The sequence below is a fragment of the Magnolia sinica genome, chromosome 17, assembly GCF_029962835.1.
Source record: "Magnolia sinica isolate HGM2019 chromosome 17, MsV1, whole genome shotgun sequence".
NCBI classification, from domain to species: Eukaryota; Viridiplantae; Streptophyta; class Magnoliopsida; order Magnoliales; family Magnoliaceae; genus Magnolia; species Magnolia sinica.
Window position 1 is genome coordinate 68,443,128 of NC_080589.1, and position 20,537 is coordinate 68,463,664.

General features: G+C 41.1%; 2 protein-coding genes across 5 annotated transcripts in view; one reads left to right on the plus strand and one right to left on the minus strand.

The window, feature by feature from the left end:
• LOC131231684 (uncharacterized) overlaps nucleotides 1-8,907 on the plus strand; it is a 44,342-nt gene extending 35,435 nt beyond the window's left edge. For all 4 annotated transcript variants that reach the window (XM_058227970.1, XM_058227969.1, XM_058227972.1 and 1 more), the window contains 3 exons: nucleotides 5,164-5,223; nucleotides 5,338-5,433; nucleotides 8,421-8,907. In XM_058227970.1, coding sequence (XP_058083953.1) covers nucleotides 5,164-5,223; nucleotides 5,338-5,433; nucleotides 8,421-8,714 — 450 coding nt within the window. In that variant the 3' untranslated portion in view covers nucleotides 8,715-8,907. The remainder of the gene's footprint in view (nucleotides 1-5,163; nucleotides 5,224-5,337; nucleotides 5,434-8,420) is intronic.
• A 3,684-nt stretch (nucleotides 8,908-12,591) lies between these two features.
• LOC131230277 (tripeptidyl-peptidase 2) overlaps nucleotides 12,592-20,537 on the minus strand; it is a 94,326-nt gene continuing 86,380 nt past the window's right edge. Inside the window, exons 30-34 of the mRNA XM_058226114.1 lie at nucleotides 17,207-17,302; nucleotides 16,255-16,353; nucleotides 15,096-15,188; nucleotides 13,617-13,829; nucleotides 12,592-12,959 (exon numbers count right to left, since the gene is read on the minus strand). Of these exons, the coding sequence (XP_058082097.1) occupies nucleotides 12,801-12,959; nucleotides 13,617-13,829; nucleotides 15,096-15,188; nucleotides 16,255-16,353; nucleotides 17,207-17,302 (660 nt within the window). The 3' untranslated portion in view covers nucleotides 12,592-12,800. The remainder of the gene's footprint in view (nucleotides 12,960-13,616; nucleotides 13,830-15,095; nucleotides 15,189-16,254; nucleotides 16,354-17,206; nucleotides 17,303-20,537) is intronic.

Genomic DNA, 20,537 nt, shown 5'->3' on the forward strand with positions numbered 1-20,537 from the left:
TACAAACAAAATTGGAGCATCATGTAACTCCCCTTGCCGAGGTATGACCCATACTCAGGTGGAGCATCATATTTGTTGAGAATTAATTCTGCCATTGTTAGAAGTAATGCCAAATGGGTTGAAGCCAAAACACATATAGGAAAACTTGTCTAAAATTGAGGTGGCCTGCCTTGTTGTATGTGTGAAATCCACGCCGTCCCACCATTTTGCCAACTTAATGTAGGGCATGAGCCAAAAAATGAGGTAGATCCAAATCCTATGTTACCCATGCCATAGGAAACAACGGTAATTGAACGCTCACTATTAAAAACTTCTCAAGGCCACAAAAGTTTTTGGATCAAGTTGATGTTTGTGTTTTCTCATCATCCATGTTCACGTGACCTACTCAAGTTGGATGGAAAATAATCATTACAGTGGGCCCCCAGGAAATTTTTAATGGTGGGCGTTCAATCACCAGTTTTCCAGTGTTCTGGTCCACTTGAGATTTGGATCAGCCTCTTTTTTGGTCTCATGCCCTAAAATAAGCTGACAAAAATGAATGGACGGCGTGGATAAAATACACAATGGTGGGGCCCATAGAGCACCATCATATACATAACCTAGGTGTATATGCCAATCCCCATGATGCAATTCGCCTCAGGATTGCATATGAGTCATGGGCCATCCCAAAAAAATGAGATGGTCCACCTTGATTAGCTTTGTTAAATCCGTGTTGTCCCATCATTTTGCCAACTTATTTTAGGGCATGAGCCCAAAAATGAGGCAGATCCAAATCTTAGGTGGACCACACCACAGGAAAATGTGGTAATGGAACGCTCACCATTAAAATCTTCTTAGGGGCCACAAAAGTTTTGCATGAAGCTGATATGTGTGTTTTCCCTGCATCCAAGTCCGAGTGACCTAAGAAACAAGTTGAATAGAAGATAAACATTATAGTGAGCCCTAGGAAGTTTTTAATACTAGGTGTTCAATCACCATTGTTTTCCTATGGTGTAGTTGATAGCGGACAACTGACCAACGCATCAAAAGCTCTAGAGCTGATTGGGAAGGACAAATCTATCCCTGTATGCAGGCTCTCCCAGGCAAACCTAGGCAAAACCTCCCCGTGGGCCACCCCAGCATTACATGGGTCATCGAATCACACAGTCCCACAATGAGCCTCACCCCATGGCCATCCCACATCTCACAGGCCCCATCTCGTGAGCCACCCCAGCGTGGAGATACGGTGTATATTTGGAGTCGCACCAAGATTACCCTGCATCATCCACCCACGTCGGTGAGGAGACTCGAACACTGGGCCCCCACTCTAATACCATTATAATAATAGATTTGGCCCCACTCTGATACCATTCTAATAACAGACAACCGATTAGTACACCAAAAGCTGCAGAGCTGTTGGGAAAGGACTGGTTTATCCCTACATGCATGCCCTCCCAGTCAAACCCAGGGGAGACCTCCCCGTGGGCAACCCTCGCGTTGCACGAGTCTCCGAATTACACGGTCCCACAGTAGGCCCCACCTCGTGGCCATCCTGCATCTCACAGGCCCCACTTCATGGGTCACCCCACCCCAGTGTGGAGATACGGTGCATCCTTGGAGTCGCACCAAGATGCCTCTACATCAGTGGTCCACCTGAGATTTGGATCTACGTCATTTTGGGATCATGTCCTAAAATGATTTGGTAAAATTGATGGATGGCTTGGATATATAATAGATACATCGAGGTGGGTCCCACGGTTAGGAAAACATCCACTAACGTGTTACCTATAATAGATCATGTGCTCCATTTTACTTGGATTGTGTGCCATCAAACACAACACCTAGGTAGGTACTGTTCTGTGGCCCCCACCATGATGTATATGTAATATCCACACCATCCATCTATTTTGTCAGATCATTTTAGGGCATGAGCCCAAAAATGAGGCAGATCTAAGGCTCTCGTGGACCACACCACAAAAAATCACCAAGAAGTTTTTAATGGTGGCTGTTCAATCACCATTGTTTTGTATGATATGGTCCACCTTAGATTTGGATTTGCCTCATTTTTGGGATCATGCCCTAGAATGATATGGAATAACTGATGGACAGCTTGGATACACAACACATACATCGAGTTGGGCCCCACGGTTAGGAAAACACCCACTAATGTGTTACATGTAACAGTTCATGTGCTCCATTTTACTTGGATTGCGTGCAATAGAACACCACTTAGGTAGGTACTGTGTTGACATGGCAGAGTTTTGTGGGCCTCACCATGATGTATGTGTTATATCCACATCGTCCATCCATTTTGTTTGGTCATTTTAGGGCATGAACCCAAAAATGAGGCAGACCCAAAGCTCAAGTGGACCACACCACAGAAAACAATGGGGATTGAATGCCTACCATTGAAAACTTCTTAGGGGCCACAAAAGTGTTAGATCAAGCTGATATTTGTGTTTTCCTTTCATCGAGGTCTGTTTAACCTTATGAACAGATTTGATGGAAAATAAACATCACGGTGGGCTCAATTAAACTCAAATTCCTCAACATCCTGGTATAAAACAACGGTTCCGTTACGTAACAGAATGGAGGTGACCATTATGCGATATGGGGCTGTGGCGCCCAATTAAAAAAAAAATAAGCGGGGGAATGCTAGGATGTTGGTGGTGGTCTTCAATAGGGCAAAGCTCTATATAGTAGAATGGGCCTCTTGTATTATACTATCAAGGACTTCAATTTCCCTTTTTTGTTTGGGTTGTAGCTTTTTGCACCATCTCGGCAAGTTTATTGAACAAAATATCGTTTCCTTTCAAAAAACGAAAAATAAGAAAAGAAAAGGGGCCTGGCCGACATGGGCCCGTAATGGGCTGATACATGTTTCCCTTTTAAAAAAAAAATAAAAATAAAAAATCCCTGACACTTAACAGCTGCTACAGCCCATATCGTTGTGGCCACCATTACTGTTATTGAATACCTTGGTCAACATCCAAGACCTACATTAATATCTTAGCCTCACTAGCTGCCATTTGTATCAAGACCATGACCAGGAATTCCACCGGCCATCATGAATGAAAATTAGAAACCATAGCCGGCTGATTAGATATGGCGGTTAGCTGATGATGTAAAAGATGTAGTAGCATCATGAAAGCTATCTTTCCCGTTCTAGTGGACATACATTGTACTCATGATTTTCATGACATGACGATGAAGCCTCTTCCCACGATTAGAAAAACTTGTAGGAAGATGCTCTGTGGTCAAAATTTGATCCCAAACATTGTGAAATTTAGGATTCACCAAAGCCATGAATTGCGTCAGCCTTGTTTCATCTGTTGCTTCTTAACCATTTTATTTTATCTTCTTTATGGTGAGATGGGATAGTCTGATAATGCATCCATTTCATTCAACATCCCTCTAAGAGCTACATAATACTCGTTCAAGCAAGCTCTTTACACTTGTTTAAATTGAGCGATATGCAGAAATAGTTGGTCAAACCTAGCAACATTGTTTTCTTCAGAATACAGAACTTTGCTAAGACACCTGTGTGTGCAATAAAGCTCGTGTACATGCCACATATTGTAGAATGGCACATACGTGCAAGATCCAATCCATCTATCAGGTTGGTCCAACCTTATACATGTTTTTTTTTTTTTTTTTTTTATATATATAAATAATAAAAAAAAAAACTGGTCCAGTCAGCATGTGGGCCCCAATATTGGAAACAGGTGGGTGGGTTAGAGAACTTCAGCCAACTTTTCGGAGCCTTTCATTTATTTTGCAAACTGTGGCCTACCTGAAGGATGGATCTACCTGATTCTTGAGCTATGACATCAATATAGTGGTTCCATTGTGATGCTTGAGTTGGGTCTTGCACCTGTGTACCATGCTGTCACGTGTGGCATGCACGTGATCCTTATTACACTTGCATGTGGGCTTAGCAAAGCTTCAGAATACATGTGTCGCAGATCACTTTGGTGGTTTTTAAGAAAAGCACATTGCTATTCACTTGTAACTCGTTCGATTATCAATTCATAAATTGTTTTCTTCTTCATCCACTGTTCATGCTTGGAATCATCTTTTGTCGGCACATCTTTACCAATGAAATTGAGTTTAATTTATGGCCACTGGCCACTATATGTCGCTACCACTCTTTTATTTGCAGTAATCTGGATATTAATATTCTCTGTAGCTCCTGGGTTTTATAATTGTCCAGCGTGCCCATTTCAACACGGACGAAGGGTCCCAACTATAGCTACCTTTTAAAGCTAAATCAATATGCAATTTGCCCAAAGAAAGATGGTCAACACAATGCTGGAACATAGCCCCAACTGCGACCAATCCATTTCTGCGACATATTCAATGCATTGAAACATAACAAAAATGAAAAATAGCAACAAGGGACAGATTCTGCGCCCAGATTCGATAGGAACACACCTGAACATGGATTTAAGTGATGGTTTCGGAGTGTGAATTGCCTGGGGGACACAAATGGTATTGTTCAACCTGTTTTGTCAGGCTTGGTCCTGTATCGGTGTGGTGACTCTTCGTTTCGGATCAAAGTAGATACAACTCGGACAATATTTAAAACCATGCAGCTGTATCAAAGCACAGCATTAATCAGATAGATCTCCACCCACGGAACAAAACCGTTAAAACTCTCATGATATTAAAAAAACCATGCACCTGAATCAAAGCACAACAGTAATCAGGTAGATCTCCACCCACAAACCAATACGACTTGGATATGTAAAACCATGCACCCGTATCAAAGCACAGTAGTGTAAACAGATAAATCACCACCCAGATCTGATCGGAACATGACCGTGTTGAGTTTAGCGAGGGGGCAGATTAGGTACCCAAATATGACCAAGTGCATAGATAAATAAGCTGATATACATGTTCCCTTTTCGCATGACTTGTTTGGGACACATACTTCCTCTGATTTGATCTGAATGATAAACACAAATCTGTAACTGGACATTCTGAACTGATTGACCCCCCTTAAAACAAAAGAAGAGGCCGGTACATGTTAGTATTTTTAATAATGACATTGGTATGGGTTGAGAAAACAATTCCTGTTAATCAAGCTTTCCCTATCTCTTCATACGTCATGATTTTCGTTTTATTTCCAATGTTGGGTATCTTTCATGAGAACCCATTGATTTAGTTTTCCTAGCATTTCAGGATGGCCTAACTTCAGAGGAGAAATCAACCAAGGAACCTGAGGAGTCAGAAAGCATTCAGGTCACAGTTTTTTCCTTCCCTTCTTCATTTGCTTTTTATATTTTGGTTATTTTTACAAATTTTTTCATGTATTGGGTATGCGCTCACAGCATGCAACATTGGTACATGGTACAGATGACGGATGCTCGGTGCTCAAGATGCACAGAGAAGAAAGTGGGGGTTGCAGACATCATCCAAGCAGGAGGATCTGGGAGTGGGGACCGATATCTGGTCAGTTTATTTTATCTTATTTACTGTAGTTACACTGTTGGAGCTTCTATTTCATTTTCTTTCTTCTTCTTCATTTCCTCTCCATTTATTTTTTTGAAGGGTGACTCAAATTTTATTAAGAAAGGAAAAACGCAAAGCTACAAAAAGGTTATTGAGAGAAAACACACGCACAGAAAAAGAGAAAAACTGTCATGAAACATTTCCCTAGGAGTGCCCTTGAACTAGTTGGTAGCACTTGCCCATTCAACTACCATACACCTGGTCTTGTGGACAGCCTGCTCCAGAGACATGGACTTGTCATTAAACAACCTATTGTTATGCTCCAGCTGTCTAGCCCAGAGCATGGCAATTAGGGAGAGGCACCAAATCATCCTTTTCTTCCTTCCCAATCAAACAAATTGCCCAACTATTAAAGAGATTCCCCACCATACATGGCATCACCCAACTTATACCAAGGAGGGTGAGGAACTGTGTTCCAATCCTCCAAGCAAAACTGCAGTGATAAATAGGAGGTCAACCATTTCTTCATCCTTTAGACACATGATGCATCCGTTGGTGAGAATCATACTCCACTTGCTCAAACTGTTGATGATTGGACCTTGTTCTTACCCACCAACCAAGCAAAGGCTACTCAAGGATTTCCAAATGTGGCAGAAGGGATCTTTGGCTTGCGGTGTTAGAGAGTTTTTAAGAGATGAGTAGAAAGATCTAACTGAAAAGCCTCCTGTTTTGTTGAGATTCCACACCCATCTATCCCCTCCCATTGTAGGTGTCTTGGCTTCGCAACATTTCCATTATCCATACAAATTTTGTTTTCTCTGCATCTAGAAGGTTTCTTCTGAATAAAGGATTCCGAACTGCTTGCCCTCTTTCCAATGAAACACACTAGAAGAAGGCATCTTTTTCCTTTGCCACCCTATACAGTAAAGGGAAATCTTCACATATGAATGCTCCCCACACGAACGATCCTTCGAAAAGTGAATTTGTGTCCCATTGCTAGGAGAGAAGGATATACTCCCTTGAAATGAGTTAGCCAACTTAAGAATCGATTTTCACACACTTGAAGCCCTGTATCTGGATGGTATCGTGGTGAACCACCTCTCTTTATCCTCTCCATGCTTGATATAACTTCGTAGCAGAAACCCTTCCTTTTCCATCCTGAACCTTCATAGCTATTTAGCGAGCAAGGCAGATTTCATCTTTCTTTACTAACCTTTCTCTGTCAACAATCAAGGTATGAATGCGATTCCTTCTCCTTCTCCCACTAGCAATACCGTGGAAGAATTTGGTATTCCTGTCATCCTCTTTGAGCCAAACAGCCTGCTAACTGTTTCCATTTAAATGTCCTCTCCAAATTTTGTTTCAAGAGCTGCCTCTGGACCAATTCATCATCAAACAAAGGCCCAACCTCTTTTTCTCTCTCTCTACCTCCCTCTCTCTATCTCTATCTCTAGTCCAACTGCTTGGAAGGCCTAGCTGCACCACCGGAGATAAAGAACCTGTCTATTCTAGACATGGTGTGCTGTAAAGGCCATTATGGGGCAGTAAAGGCCGTTACGTAAAGGTAACGGTGGCAACTGTTACATGTTATGGGGTGGTAACGGCCGTTACGCCCGTCTGATTGTTGGACCATGTGTATTTTGTTGTGGAAAGGGGAAGATTGATCATATTGTTGCTATCAACCCAATATGAAAAATCACGCATACCATCACCAATTGCAGCTCCACTCGATCACTTAAAATTGGAATCAGATCACAATTGAAACCCCACCAACGCACCACGGTCCAGTCCATCTCGTTTCTTTGAGCTCATCCCAGAAAGAGTGCCTTGCTGCAGGGTCAGTTTGGCCATACACAGCTGTGAACAGCCATACCTTACCTTGCCAATGCTTACAGTCGTAAGTAGGACAGAAACTGAATATTGATCTATCTACCAATCTTCCTTCCCTAGCAATTTGTCATCCCAAACTATGATTATCCCAACTTTAGTTCCTGTGGAGTTTAAATCAACCCAATCAAAAGAATTACCTGGCCAAACTGACACTACCGACCTTCCCAATTTCTTTTCAGCACTTTTGCCCTTTCTTCAAGAGATGTGAAAATGGCCAGAATATTTTCATTGCTGCCTTCGATAGTTAACCCCACAGCCCTTCCTACTCACAATATGCAGTCTCTGATCCACTCCATGTCCTTGCCACTTGCGTTTTCACTTCTTCTCTTTCCATTTCAACTGGCAAGCAGAGGATGATGCTATGATGCTTGAATAATGCTAAAACTTTTATGTGAATGAGCTTGAGTTATTCTTTGTAATTTAGTGGTGCCTAAGGCCATGATAGTTGCTCAAGACATTTTAAAGAAGGGAAAAAAGCAGTCACTGCTGCCTTGGGCCTTGTTATTTGCTAAAATATCATCGTCAGCCATACCCAGGATACTTTATTTACTTTTTCTGCTCCTATTTTTAATTTGAATTATTATTTTATTTTTTTTATTTTTTTGGGTGGGTGAATTTCACCAAGAACACTGGATGCATCTGGACACAAAACAACAAGAAGGAATTAATTTATGATCCTTGTTGCATCAGTTTGTGTAGTGTGCCATGGTTCAATGTTCTAGACCCCGCTTTGGATTGATGGTGCCAAAAGAAAATGTCTCATGTTGGAAGGTCATAACCCTATGAACAATGGCCTATGAATAGATGGTAAAGGAATAAAAATGCAGTGACTTGAAGGAGGGAAAAAAACAGAGGCTAAATATTGGATTGCTATGACCTTCTAGTCTGGCTACTTTTGTGGCCTTCTCCATTAATTGGGTCCTCCAACCGTCTGGATGGCTTACCATGTGCACCTCTTGTGCAGACATCAGGACACTATATGATGCATCAAGACCCTATAATTTATAATTCTTCTATAATAAAGTCTTCAGTAGTAGGATGATTTGTATGTTTATAATGAACTGGGCCTCTGACCTTCCCTTGGTTGAATAATCCAGTTGCAGTGCATTGCATGTGGCAATACATGGTATGCTTCTCGAGACGAGATCTCTTCATTGACAATAGATGCGCCCAGTGTTGCCGGGAACGTGGGGACGGCGCCATGGGCCACTGCCAAGTTCGAGGCCGTTGAGAAAAAACTGGTGAGTCCCCGTGAATCTGATAAACCGGCTCCTGATATTTTCCAGAAAACAACGGCCGCTTACATGCCCGTACTGGAAACTCAAAAATCATTTAATAGATCGAAAACCGAGGAACCACCTGCACCTGCACCTGCTACTGACCCCGAGTAGGCAATAGTCTTTGTTTTTGTAATCCTGTATAGAGTATTATTAGTGTAGAAACTACAAATGGATGTATAGTGTCTTCTCAGTTCTCCTTACACAACATAATACATGGCTGCTTTCTTAGATTAGAAACTACATATGGATGTATAGTGTCTTCTCAGTTCTCCTTATGCAACATAATACATGGCTGCTATCTTTTCTTTTTGGTTTTAGCTTTTGACCTGACGACCTGTTTAGATTGGTGGAAAACAGGATTCAATGAAAACTGTTTCCTCTGATGTGACGGTTCCTTTGTTTGCGAAAGCCAAGAGGGGTGAGGAAATCAGTTTTCATTTCCTCCTATTTCCTAAGAAAATGGCATTTCCTTTTGCTTTCTAGAACTTATAATGTAGGGGCATTTTCACACTGGGTTCGAGTGGGGTCGCCTGTTAGATGCCGGGGCACACTTGGGGTGCGTGACCCATGCGATTTGAGGCTCACGGGGGAGGTCTCGTGTTCGAGACTCCTTACCATGAGTGATTAATGCGCATTTCACACCGGGCGCGAGTGGGGTAGCCCGTGGGATGTGGGGACACACTCGGGGTGGGCGGCCCATATGATTTGGGGCCCACGAAGGGGGTTAGGCCGAAGTCCTAACCCATGAGATGTGGGCCCTGAGATATGTGATAAATGGATTAATTCGTCATACTCTAACAGTTCAAGCTTTTAGAGCAAGTGGTTAATTGTCCCGCATCAACTTAGGAAACGGAGATTTCCACCCTTTTGAGAGGGAACTCTTACTTATGACCATTGATTATATTCCATGTTTCCATTGAAATCATGTATGCTAAAACAAACAAACAAGTCCTGTGAGAATACTTTTCCACTGATGTGACATTTTCCTTTCACATCTATTTTTTAGTTTGAGAATTTTACAATAAACTACCTAAATAATATAGAATTTATGCCACCTCATTAATCTAAGTAATTACCATTTGATTATCTTCCATCTAACAGTGGGAGTGGCTCGGGTGGGCCCCGCCGTGATGTTTATGTGGAATCCACCCTGATCACCAGGTGCATCACCCCTTGTTAGGCTCAAGTTCCAAAACTCAATTCCATCCATGATTCAGGTGGACCACACAATGGGAAAGTGTACAGGGTGAGTGCTGTTTCCCTTGGTGTAGCCCACCTAAATAACGAATGTGCCCGATTTTTCGCCACCATGCCTAAATATTGTGTGGCATCTAATGGTTGGACTGGATTTTATATAATTATCACAGTCGGCCCTGTTAAAATCAAGGGTGGAAGTCTTTCTCCCAACTGTTTTACTTTGGTATAGCCCACCTGAATCATAGGTCAGCTTGATTTTTTTGGCCATAGAACGAAACATGAAATTACACATCTAATGGTTGTAGTGGATTTTACACACATCAGGATGGGCAGTGAAAAAAAGGAATATCGTGGGATGCCCACCCTTGATTATTTACAGGGCCCACTGTGATGTGTATGTAAGATCCACTCTTGACCATTAAATGTGTAATCATACATTCGACTCAGGGTAAAAAAATCAGGTTGGGCCACACCGAAGGAAACATTGGGAGAGAGACGTCTACCCATTAATTTTTCAGGCCCACCATAATGAATATATGAAAACCACTCCAAGCTTTAAATGCCACACCAAAATTGGTTCATATGTGATTCAGGTGGACCACACTAATGGAGAGAGTTGCCCTGTACCTTCTTTCCAATTGTGTGGTCCATCGGATGGAGCTGAGTTTTGGGCCGTAAGAGTAACAAGGAGTGATGCATCTGGTTGTCTGGATGGATTTTACACAAACATCAGGGTGGGGTCCACCCAAGCTACGACCTCTAGCACCAACAGGGGCTGACACACTTGGTGGTTAGGGTGGATTTTATAAGCATCAGGGTGGGGTCCACCCATGCTGCCATTGACAAATGTAACAAAGGTACTCTAATGATAATTAATGAGCTAGGTGGTTTTTTTTTTTTTTTGTAAAATTCCCTATTAGTTTCCACCGATCCAAACAGGCCTTGAGCGTATGGCCACATGTGCCAATCTGGTAGCAATGGCCCAGGCTAGGGCCCGGTCCCAGTGTCCTAAGCCATAGTCCTGGCCTGGGCCTGTAAGGAAAATAAGGTTAAACGGCACATATGCTGTGGGGGCTATGACTGGAAGTTTGTGGTTTTCTTACTCAAAAGGGACTTATAGACGGCTAAGGAAAGTGGAGCAATCGTACGAGGGAAAAAAGGCTGCCCCTATTGGATGGCTGGCTATAGTCACCCAACTGGATTGGTTTAACGGGACCATCCTTTTTCTAAGCCATCCTGTCCGGTCTTTTCCGTGGGGGCTCACCTCAGTTTTTGCATTGTATATCCATGCTGTCCAACCATTTTTCCAGCTCATTTTACGGCATGGATCCAAAAATGAAACAGATCCAAATCCCAGGTGGTTGGATGGCAAATAAACTTTACAATGGACCTTTCAATGATCACTGTTTCCTGTGTCGTGGTCCACCAGAGATTTGGATCTGCTTCATTTTTGGGCCCATGCCCTAAAATGATCTGGCAAAACGGATGGACAGTGGATATAAAATAAAATACATGGAGGTGGGCCTCACTTAAAAGACGAACTTGGTCAGGCCCTGACCTGAATGGAGTACAGATCCCACGTTTTGGCCATGCAGGTGTAGTCTGCCAAGATGTGAGGATGACATTGAAAACAACCCGATTAGTAGGCCAGGCTACGTCTTTGGAATGGGTACGCGGCAGTATTTTACTCCCAGTGGTTGCAGCCAGCACACATTGAAACAATGGGCCCCACCAGTTTGATGCTCTGACATGCTCATTGCTCAAGTTGGACGAAAGGAGACTTTACCAGGATGTTCTGCATAGCCTCATCGAGTGGAACTAGGGTTTGTCAATGGACCAGCACTGTAAACTTTGGGCATCATCTACACCAACAAGGGCTCCAATTGCATTTAAGGGTGGTAGGATCGAGCACACTGGGGTGGGTCCTTCACTGCCTAGTTGACGCCTCTACCAGATCTCTGGGATTGGATTTGGTTTTCGCAGCTTTCTCTTCTGAGCTCTTGGGTTCCAGCAATCTGGGCCTCACTAATCAGGCCAGAGATCGAAATGGGTCTGGGTCGAGACCATTGATCATCCTAATTCAAGGCTGTGGGCAAGAGAAACATTAACCACTAGGTTGGCTCATTTTATGGCTGACAATGGCTTTCAAGGCTGTGTAATATACTCTGGAGCATATATCCAATTAGGCCCACCATCAATTTGCCTAGCAATCGATGTTCATGGTAGATTATTGATATGGATCATACCGTCAATTGGCTAGACTTTTAATCTGGATATATGTTTAGTGCCACAAAAACAGTACAATCTCAACTGTTCGCACTACCAGCTGCCGGTGGTAATCTTGACATACAGTCTGAAATATGATTTCAGTTCAGTTTTGAGATTACATCAGTAGGCGAGTATAGCTAGCCTGCCTTGGAGGCTATTGAAAATCTACAACAGCTAGAAATATATTGTTGGTTCTTTGATTTGGAGTTTACTATTTAAAGGTCTATGATCCAACAAAAATACTTTGTAAGTGGCCCACCTATTATCATGATGGAACATTGTATAGGATTCCATTGTGGATTGCACATGGTCCCAATATCACCATGATAGGATGATTCAAACAAGGCCCTACAAAATGGACAGTACAGAATCCATTTTGAATGCCCTTAATTGTGATTGTGATTATCCAATCATTGGGCTATTATTGGCTCAGGTAACATCTATGGTGGATTCCTTAAATCCAAGGGTGTTTATGGATGTAGGTGTGGGTCGCACTCTGGACAGCATTGGAGTATGCACTATAGACGAGAAGAATCAAGATTAAACAATCTTAAATGGCTCAAAGCTAACAAAATGTTAGAATGGGAAAGCATCTTATATTTCTAAATAAATAACAAATTCACTACTGTTTGAGACGAGAAAATCATGGCATTAAACTCCTAATTGATATTAATCATTTCGCATCATTTTCATCGTATTAACCAAAATGAGACCTGAAAATGAACACGAGCTTCAAAAAAGAGGCAGGCTTGCAGGGAAGCGGACGTACATCCAACGTCTCTCGTAAGAGGTCACGTGGGTCCACCCAATCTCATCAAGCAGAGAGATCTTTAGATCATACAGCTTCTTCTTTGGGGGATCAGAATCATCTTGAATCATATTATTCAACACCTGTTCCAAAAAATGTAACACCATCTTTAGCCCAAAAACTTGTATTTTTAAAATTTAGAATGTCACAACATCGATTGAATGTAAATTATTTTTTTTTGCTGAAATGATGGTGCAAAACAAACAGTGATAAGGAAATCCCTTCCCTCCCTTGCTGATATCAGATTTCCGCTTTTAAGGATTCCTCTAGCTTTTCCATTCCACCCTATCCAAACATGCCCTAAAGCAATTTCAATATCCAATCTTATTCAGGAGTGGAGGGTTACCATGGCTGACCTATCCCTAAATCTGAAATTTAGATGGCTCCATTGCCAGGCCAGTGGAAGCTCAACATTGATGGAAGCTCAAATGGTTAACCTTAGGGCCTCCGGGATTGGGGAGTTTTAAGATACGAGCATGGATTGTTGAATTTTCATTCTCCGGATAGCGTTTACTGTATCCTTGAATAGAACAGAGTTTGCTGGCTATGGCTAGGGAGGGAGGGAGGGAGGGAGAGATGCTTACAAGTTTTGATTGGTTAATTTGTTTTAAAGACTTTTAGGTACTTAAATTGCTTAAATAGGAGCTTATTGACATTTTCCCTCAATAACAACAAGCATGAATGATGTTAGGATTGAGAAGAAAGCATAACAGCTCAACAAGTACAGTTGTAAAAATTACCTCCAATGCTGTTCCAAGCCTTCCGCAACGTTTCTCATGTAACATCAAGAGCATGGCATACTTGGAGGATTTCACATCAACCCATTTCTTTAGTTCTTTGAAGTTCTGTTCGAATGTGTCTGATGCGTCATGGCTCTCAGGCACAGATTTCTCCGTTGTTCTCTCAGAATCTTTGGTGCTTCCAGCCTCAGAATCGACTGGTGCCTTCTCAACCTGCCATTACCTAACATTTTTAAAACTGAAGCATGACACAGAATAGGCCAGTTGTGCCTTCTACAGTCAGCAGTTTGATTAAGCTATCACAAACGACTAATGATGGAGACAATTCATGCATTCTAATTAGCACTAGATATCAGCTTTGTGAAACAAGGTTCTTTCAGTTGGTTTTTCTTATTGCATAGAAAAATACTGAAAGCTAACACTAAAAAAATCAATTTTGATATTAAATTTCTAGTTGCTATTTGACCTGGAAGAACATTTCAAGAATGGGATTGGATCCCACGATCACAAGGAGTTGGATTACATCTGACCATAATATTGGACCTTAATTTGTATACACTTACAATTCTATACGAACCTAGTAGATAATAAAAGAATTCTGAGACACAACAGTACCAGCTGTTTCTCATTTTCCATGTCTCATTTTGGGCACTTTCCTGCATTCCATGGCATTTCAATGAATCCATGTAGCAATCATTGATGAATAGGATCCACATCAACCAGACATGAAAAAGAATTAGTCTTACAGTTCACTTATAGTCCATTTAACCACCCTTCAGCTAATAAAACAAAGTTAAAACCATTTACAATCATGAAGACCCACAATGGGTAGCTCGGGTTGATGACCAGATCTATTTTTCTATTAACAATCTTGACATCCATTAATTGGATGATTAGAATAATCTGGCCACTGAGATTTTTGCTCAACAGCATACAAATGTTGGTCCAGATAGATTGATTGAATTATCCACGTGTCAAAATGCAACTGATGGCGCCATAAGTTACAGATACAGTGTGGTGAAATAAGCATGGGAGAATGCATACACACATCTTGGGGTAGCGTCACCACTAACATGAATTGCCCATGGCTGGACTGGCAAACTGAGGGAAAATTCTTTAAAAAGATCAAAGGATAAAAGAAAATAAATAAGGTCATTTTTTGCCCAAGTATACGAGGCTCACAGTTCGAGGCCGAGGCTTACGCCTTGGCTATACTAAGCTTAAGCCTTAATTAAGCGACGGGAACAGCCTCAAGGCCTTTCCCTTCCTCATCTCCAGGTGTACACCTCAAGGCATGAGGCACCTGTCTTTAGAAACAAGCTGCAAGGAGCCATACCAACAATGCATGAAGTAACATCGACGATTTCATATGTTCTCTTTTCTTAGAAAGCCAAATATACAAATTAAAATTATACAAATAAAGGACAAACAATAAAAACGAAAAAAGTTGGAAGATTGAGAAGTAGAAGTCATTCTCACCTTCAAAGACGCAATTTCAGCAAGGGCCAGTCCCTTTTGGTACAATGCCTCTGCCAACTGGTCACGCGTTAACTCCATCTTCTTTTTTATTTTCTACAAAATAGCAGCCATTATTACATACCAAATTTGATTTTCTAAGGAAAAATCCATGTAACTCTGAGCATAGCAATACTTAAAATTTATTTTTTCAAAAAGCATAAAGACTTGGTATTTGGTAAAATTGTGTGTCTGACAGAGAACTGAGTAGTGGAAGAGGATAACCAATTTTAGCCCTCTATTGGTGATCAATTAGGATGACTGGAAGTTCCCTTTTTCCCTTTTGACTGAGAGAGAGATTTAGGCAATTTTTAAGATTCCTTTCTCACTCATTAAACCAAAGTGTTTCTAACCTGAAAATTCTAAAAACCTACTTTTGTCATTCCTTCCCTTTTTTTCCAGAATAGAATCCTTATCCACCAACTATTTATCTTCTTTATCCTATTTTCATGTTCTTTTCTTCATGAAGTCAGTACTTTAAAGTTTAAACCGGCTTCCAAAAACTCAGCCAAGATGAACCTGCATTCTGGTGACCCATTTCTAAGTTAGCTGTGTTTTAAGTATTACTGCCTAGCGATGCCACACAAATTCTGTTAAGGAAAAAAGTTGGTTAGGTATGTGAGCATGAACATCACACAAATTATTAGCTCATGCAAGCACACACGTACACACAATGACCATACGGATAACCACACCCTATCAATCATCCAAGATCAGCTAGTTACGGATAACCACACCCTAGTAATCATCCAAGATCAGCTAGTTACGGATAACCACACCCTAGCAATCATCCAAGATCAGCTAGTTGCTTGCAAGCAACCAGAACTCAAGTTTCTTATAATTTGGAATTTGGAATTCCAATTAACACAAGTGCATAATGCATAGCATGCACGCACACCCACACCATGTTGCATGAGGTCACCATGCCTCCAAAAGTTATCCCTGCTTGATCCCCTATTGGTGAGCATCATAACTAAAAATCCTGAGATTGGGGAATTGTGAATTACGGTCGCTTACAACAGTGGATAACAAACAAACCAATAGCTCACTAGTAGAACATATCGGCCAAGGAGTGTTTCAAGAAGTGTTTCAAGACCCTTGCTGGAAAAAGGCAGGTACCCACCTCTGCGTCATCATCTTCAGGATCAGCCTTTACTGAAAAATATTTTGCCAACTCATCCTTGTCAATACTCTCGATCACCTCATCAGCTGCATTTATGACCTGCAAATAGGCAACTTGCAATGAGAAACAACCCAACTTTGAGCATGAAGAAAACAACAGAATTTTTTATACAAACTGGAAGTTGCAGAAAATTCCAAAACATCTGATTTGAGTGAAATCACGATGGCGCAGTTATGGTCTTCGCGCGCGCGCGCCGGGTGTGTTTGTGTGTGTGTGTGTGTTTTTTTTTTTTTTGGGGGGGGGGGGTGGGGGGGGAGGGGGGATGTTTAGAAATATAACCAAGAATTTACGTGAAATATAACCAAGAATTTACGTAAAAAGTAAGAAAACTTGCTGCCCCATGGGATCTGAATAAGTTGGGGAAATAGGAAAATACAAGACTTGAATGTAGGGAGAGATCATTCTGCAAAGCACTCACTGAAGAAAGGGAAAAGTTTAGAAACAAAAGAAGACCTGGCTTGCAGCTTGCATCAATCATGATGGCATAGACTGGTTATTACCACCCCCAAAACTTATAGGCTTTGGGCCATTTATCAAATTTGAGGCACTCACTTATTTCCTTTGGGAAATCAAGGGCATAGTAAACACCTGTAAAAATTTACTTTTAGGGGGACTTGAAGTACCCTACTCATTTCTCTTTACTTCATTACAGTTTTCATGATTTTTTTTTTTTTTTTTTTTTTTTTTTTTTTTTTTTTTTAAATTTTATTTTTATAAAAGAAAGAAAAAGAAAAAGAAAAAGACAAAAAGAAAACTAAAAACTTTAGTTGTTGTTGGCCATGCTAAACATATAATTGGGTCCAACAATTTTCTTTTCAAAATGGATTCGATCTCTAAGGAATAAGCTATTCTCATCAAAACCAATTGATTCATCAGAATAATGAAAACTCACCTCCTCGTTATAGCTAATCTTGTCTTCACTAGGACTTCTGGAAAGCAATCCCTCCAAGATCTTAGCAAGCAACGGCGTGTACTTCGGGTACTCTGACTGCAAGAGTAGAGCAAGTTTAGTAAGCTTTGATGATTTAGAGAGACAATGAAAATCTAACTAAGGTTTTCTTAGGAAATTCTTGTCCAAGATAAGTTGATTTCAATTCAAAATGCTTAGAAAGAGGATAGATTGCATGCAACATAGAATTCAGATGCCGTTCAAAATAAATAAATAATCATACAGTTCAGACAGAAAACTGAGTGCAATCTATAACCATAAATAAAAAATGAGTGCCTCAACAAGCATGTCAGCTGAGTTCTGGTACGACATGTGCACACAAGGGAAGAAAAAATGATTTCATGATCCTGTTGTGTCATAGAGTTTTGAAGTTCCAATTTGTAACTCTTACTAATGTTCACCAAAAAAAAAAAACTCTTACTAATGTTACCCGAATACAGGTACAAGTATCAAATACAGAAAGGATCAGGAAAGAGGATCCTCTAAATAAAAAAATCTCCATATATGACTGCAGAAGGATTGGTTACAACTCACAAGTACAAGCACATTGAAACAATTCCCAAACAATATTACAAGCTAGATTTGTGGCCCAACTGGTATGGTTCTATAGATTCTAAATAACCAGTAGGCTTGCCTTCACAACTTAGGCAGTCCCTTACTCGAGCATTGCACTTGGATACCCCAGATTTTAGGATCTCAACGTAATAGACTCTTACAAATCAGTTAGGCTTTCAGTGGATGTTACATCCTATTACAACCAGATAATCTCATGTCAATGGAATCGCTTGCAGGAACCATTTTCTTTAAAAGAGTAAATATGCAAGAGCAACAAGGAAATGCATTAGGGGGAGAGAGCAAGTTCCCATACAACGAGAAGATCCAGCACACCACTCTTCTACAGGACATCGACCAAGTTGTTTGCCTCTTGACCAACATGGATAAACAAAACAGGACTCAAGGCAAAAAGTGAAGAATGCCATTGAAGAAGAAGAAAAAAAGCTTCCATGGCCCATGGTGGCCCGCATATGCCAACTAACAGTGTTTGTGGTATTGATAGTGTTGTAAATCATGTAGAAAAGAGAGAAAAAGAAGAGAGATGTGAGAACCAAAAAGAGCAAAAGGAGAGGACAGCAATAACCAAAGAGGCTATGCTAAAAGATGCGAAATTACAATATACCTCATTAAAATACAAATAGCCTATGGGCCTAAAACTAAGCCCAAACACGTAACTAGGCCTAGAAACAAAACCCAATCATATGAGAATCAAATATGGTTCACTTGACCACACATGTGACTCGTGTGAACCCCATGTGTGATCGGAATGGCGATCAACACTCTCCCTCAAGCTGGAGCATTATACCATGGATCACCAGCTTGACAAAGAATTGATATAGATGAGCAAGACATGGAGCCTTTACAAACATGCCTACTACTTGATCTTGAGACTTCACAAACGACATACATATTTCCTTGATAGTGACCTTCTCTCTAATGAAGTGACAATCTACTTCAATGTGCTTGGTTCTTTCATGGTAGATTGAATTATTTACAATATGAGACGCAACTTGATTCTCATAGTACAATTTCAAAGAGATATCAATCATGAACCTAGGCTCGCACTGTCTTCAGCCAAATGAGTCCACATGTTGCATGGGTCATTGCCTATATTCTGCCTCTGCACTTGACCGTGCAACTAAGCTTTGCTTATTACTTTTCCATGTAACCAGATTACCTCCTACTAAAGTAGGATAACCCGTGGTAGACCACCTATTAGAAGGAGAGCTAGCCCAATATGCATCTTAATACTTGATGCAAGACAATTAACCACTTGCTCTAAAAGCTCGAATTGTTAGAGCATGGCAAATTAATCCCTTTATCTCATAGCCCAGGCCCCACATCTCATGGGTTAGGACCTCAGCCGAACCCCCCTCGTGGGCCCCAAATCACATGGGTAATGCCTCCCATGGGCTGCCCACCCTGAGTGTGTCCCCGCATCCCATAGGCTACCCCACTCGAGCCCGGTGTGAAATGCGTATTAATCATCTCCGGTGAGGAGTCTTGAATACGAGACCTCCCTCGTGGGCCCCGCCCACCCCGAGTGTGCCCCTACATCCCACAGGCGACCCTGCTCGAACCCGATGTGAAAATGCCCCTGCATTAATACCCCTTCTACTCAGAGATGTCCATTCTGTTTGTAGAGAATACTACGGTCATGTGCTCCCTTTAAATATCTAAGGATGTGAAGCACAACCTCCATATAGGAAGTACAAGGACATTGCATGAATTGACTAACTGCACTGATTGGAGAAATGATGTATGGTTGTGTAATTGTCTAAGTAGATTAGTTTTCCAACAAGTCGATGATACATCCCCAAATCATTGAATAGTTCTCCATGATCTATACTCAGCTTTTGATTTGTATCCATGGGAGCTTTGGGAGTCTTGGCTTCCAGAAGACTCATATCTTCTAGTAAATCCATCACATACTTTTGCTGTGACAAATTAACTCCCACATTCGACATTGCCACCTCAATACCCAAAAGATAGTGAATGCAACCTAAATCTTTGGTGTAGAAGTGTTACAGTAAAAACTTCAACTTGAAAATACTTGTACTGTCATTACATGTAACAATGATATCGTCTACATGCACAACCAATACAATAGCACCTACATCGCTATGTCGTATAAAGATAGAATAGTTAGCTTGGTTACGTTTCATTCCAAACTCAAGCACCATCTCACTAAACTTGTCAAACCAATGATTGATTTATTTAAGTTGCATATTTGTCACTCCCCCAATCAACAAAGCCAAGTAGCTGCTCCATGTAAACTTCTTCAACAAGCTCTCCATGAAGAAAATGCATTCCTCACATCAAGCTAATACAATGGTCAATTGATATTCGTAATAATAGAGATCATAAACCATAGAGAGTGAAGCTTGGCCGAAGGAGAGTCTCTGAGTAATCGACTCCAAAAGTTTGAGAATACTCTTTTGTAACCAATCAAGCATTTAAATGATCTACTGAGCCATCGGGGTTATATTTTTATGTATATACCCATCTGCACCCAATGGCACGTTTTCCTATAAGCAACTCAGTTAGTGTCCAAGTTTGATTTTTGATGAAGCGTAGACATCTCTTCATCCATTATCTCGTTTCCACCCATCACTGTTAAGAGCTTCCTAGAAAGAATGAGGAACAGACACTGATGACAAAGGCAAAGCAAATTGTTGAAATGAAGGAGATAAGCCATCAAAGGAAACAAATTTAGATA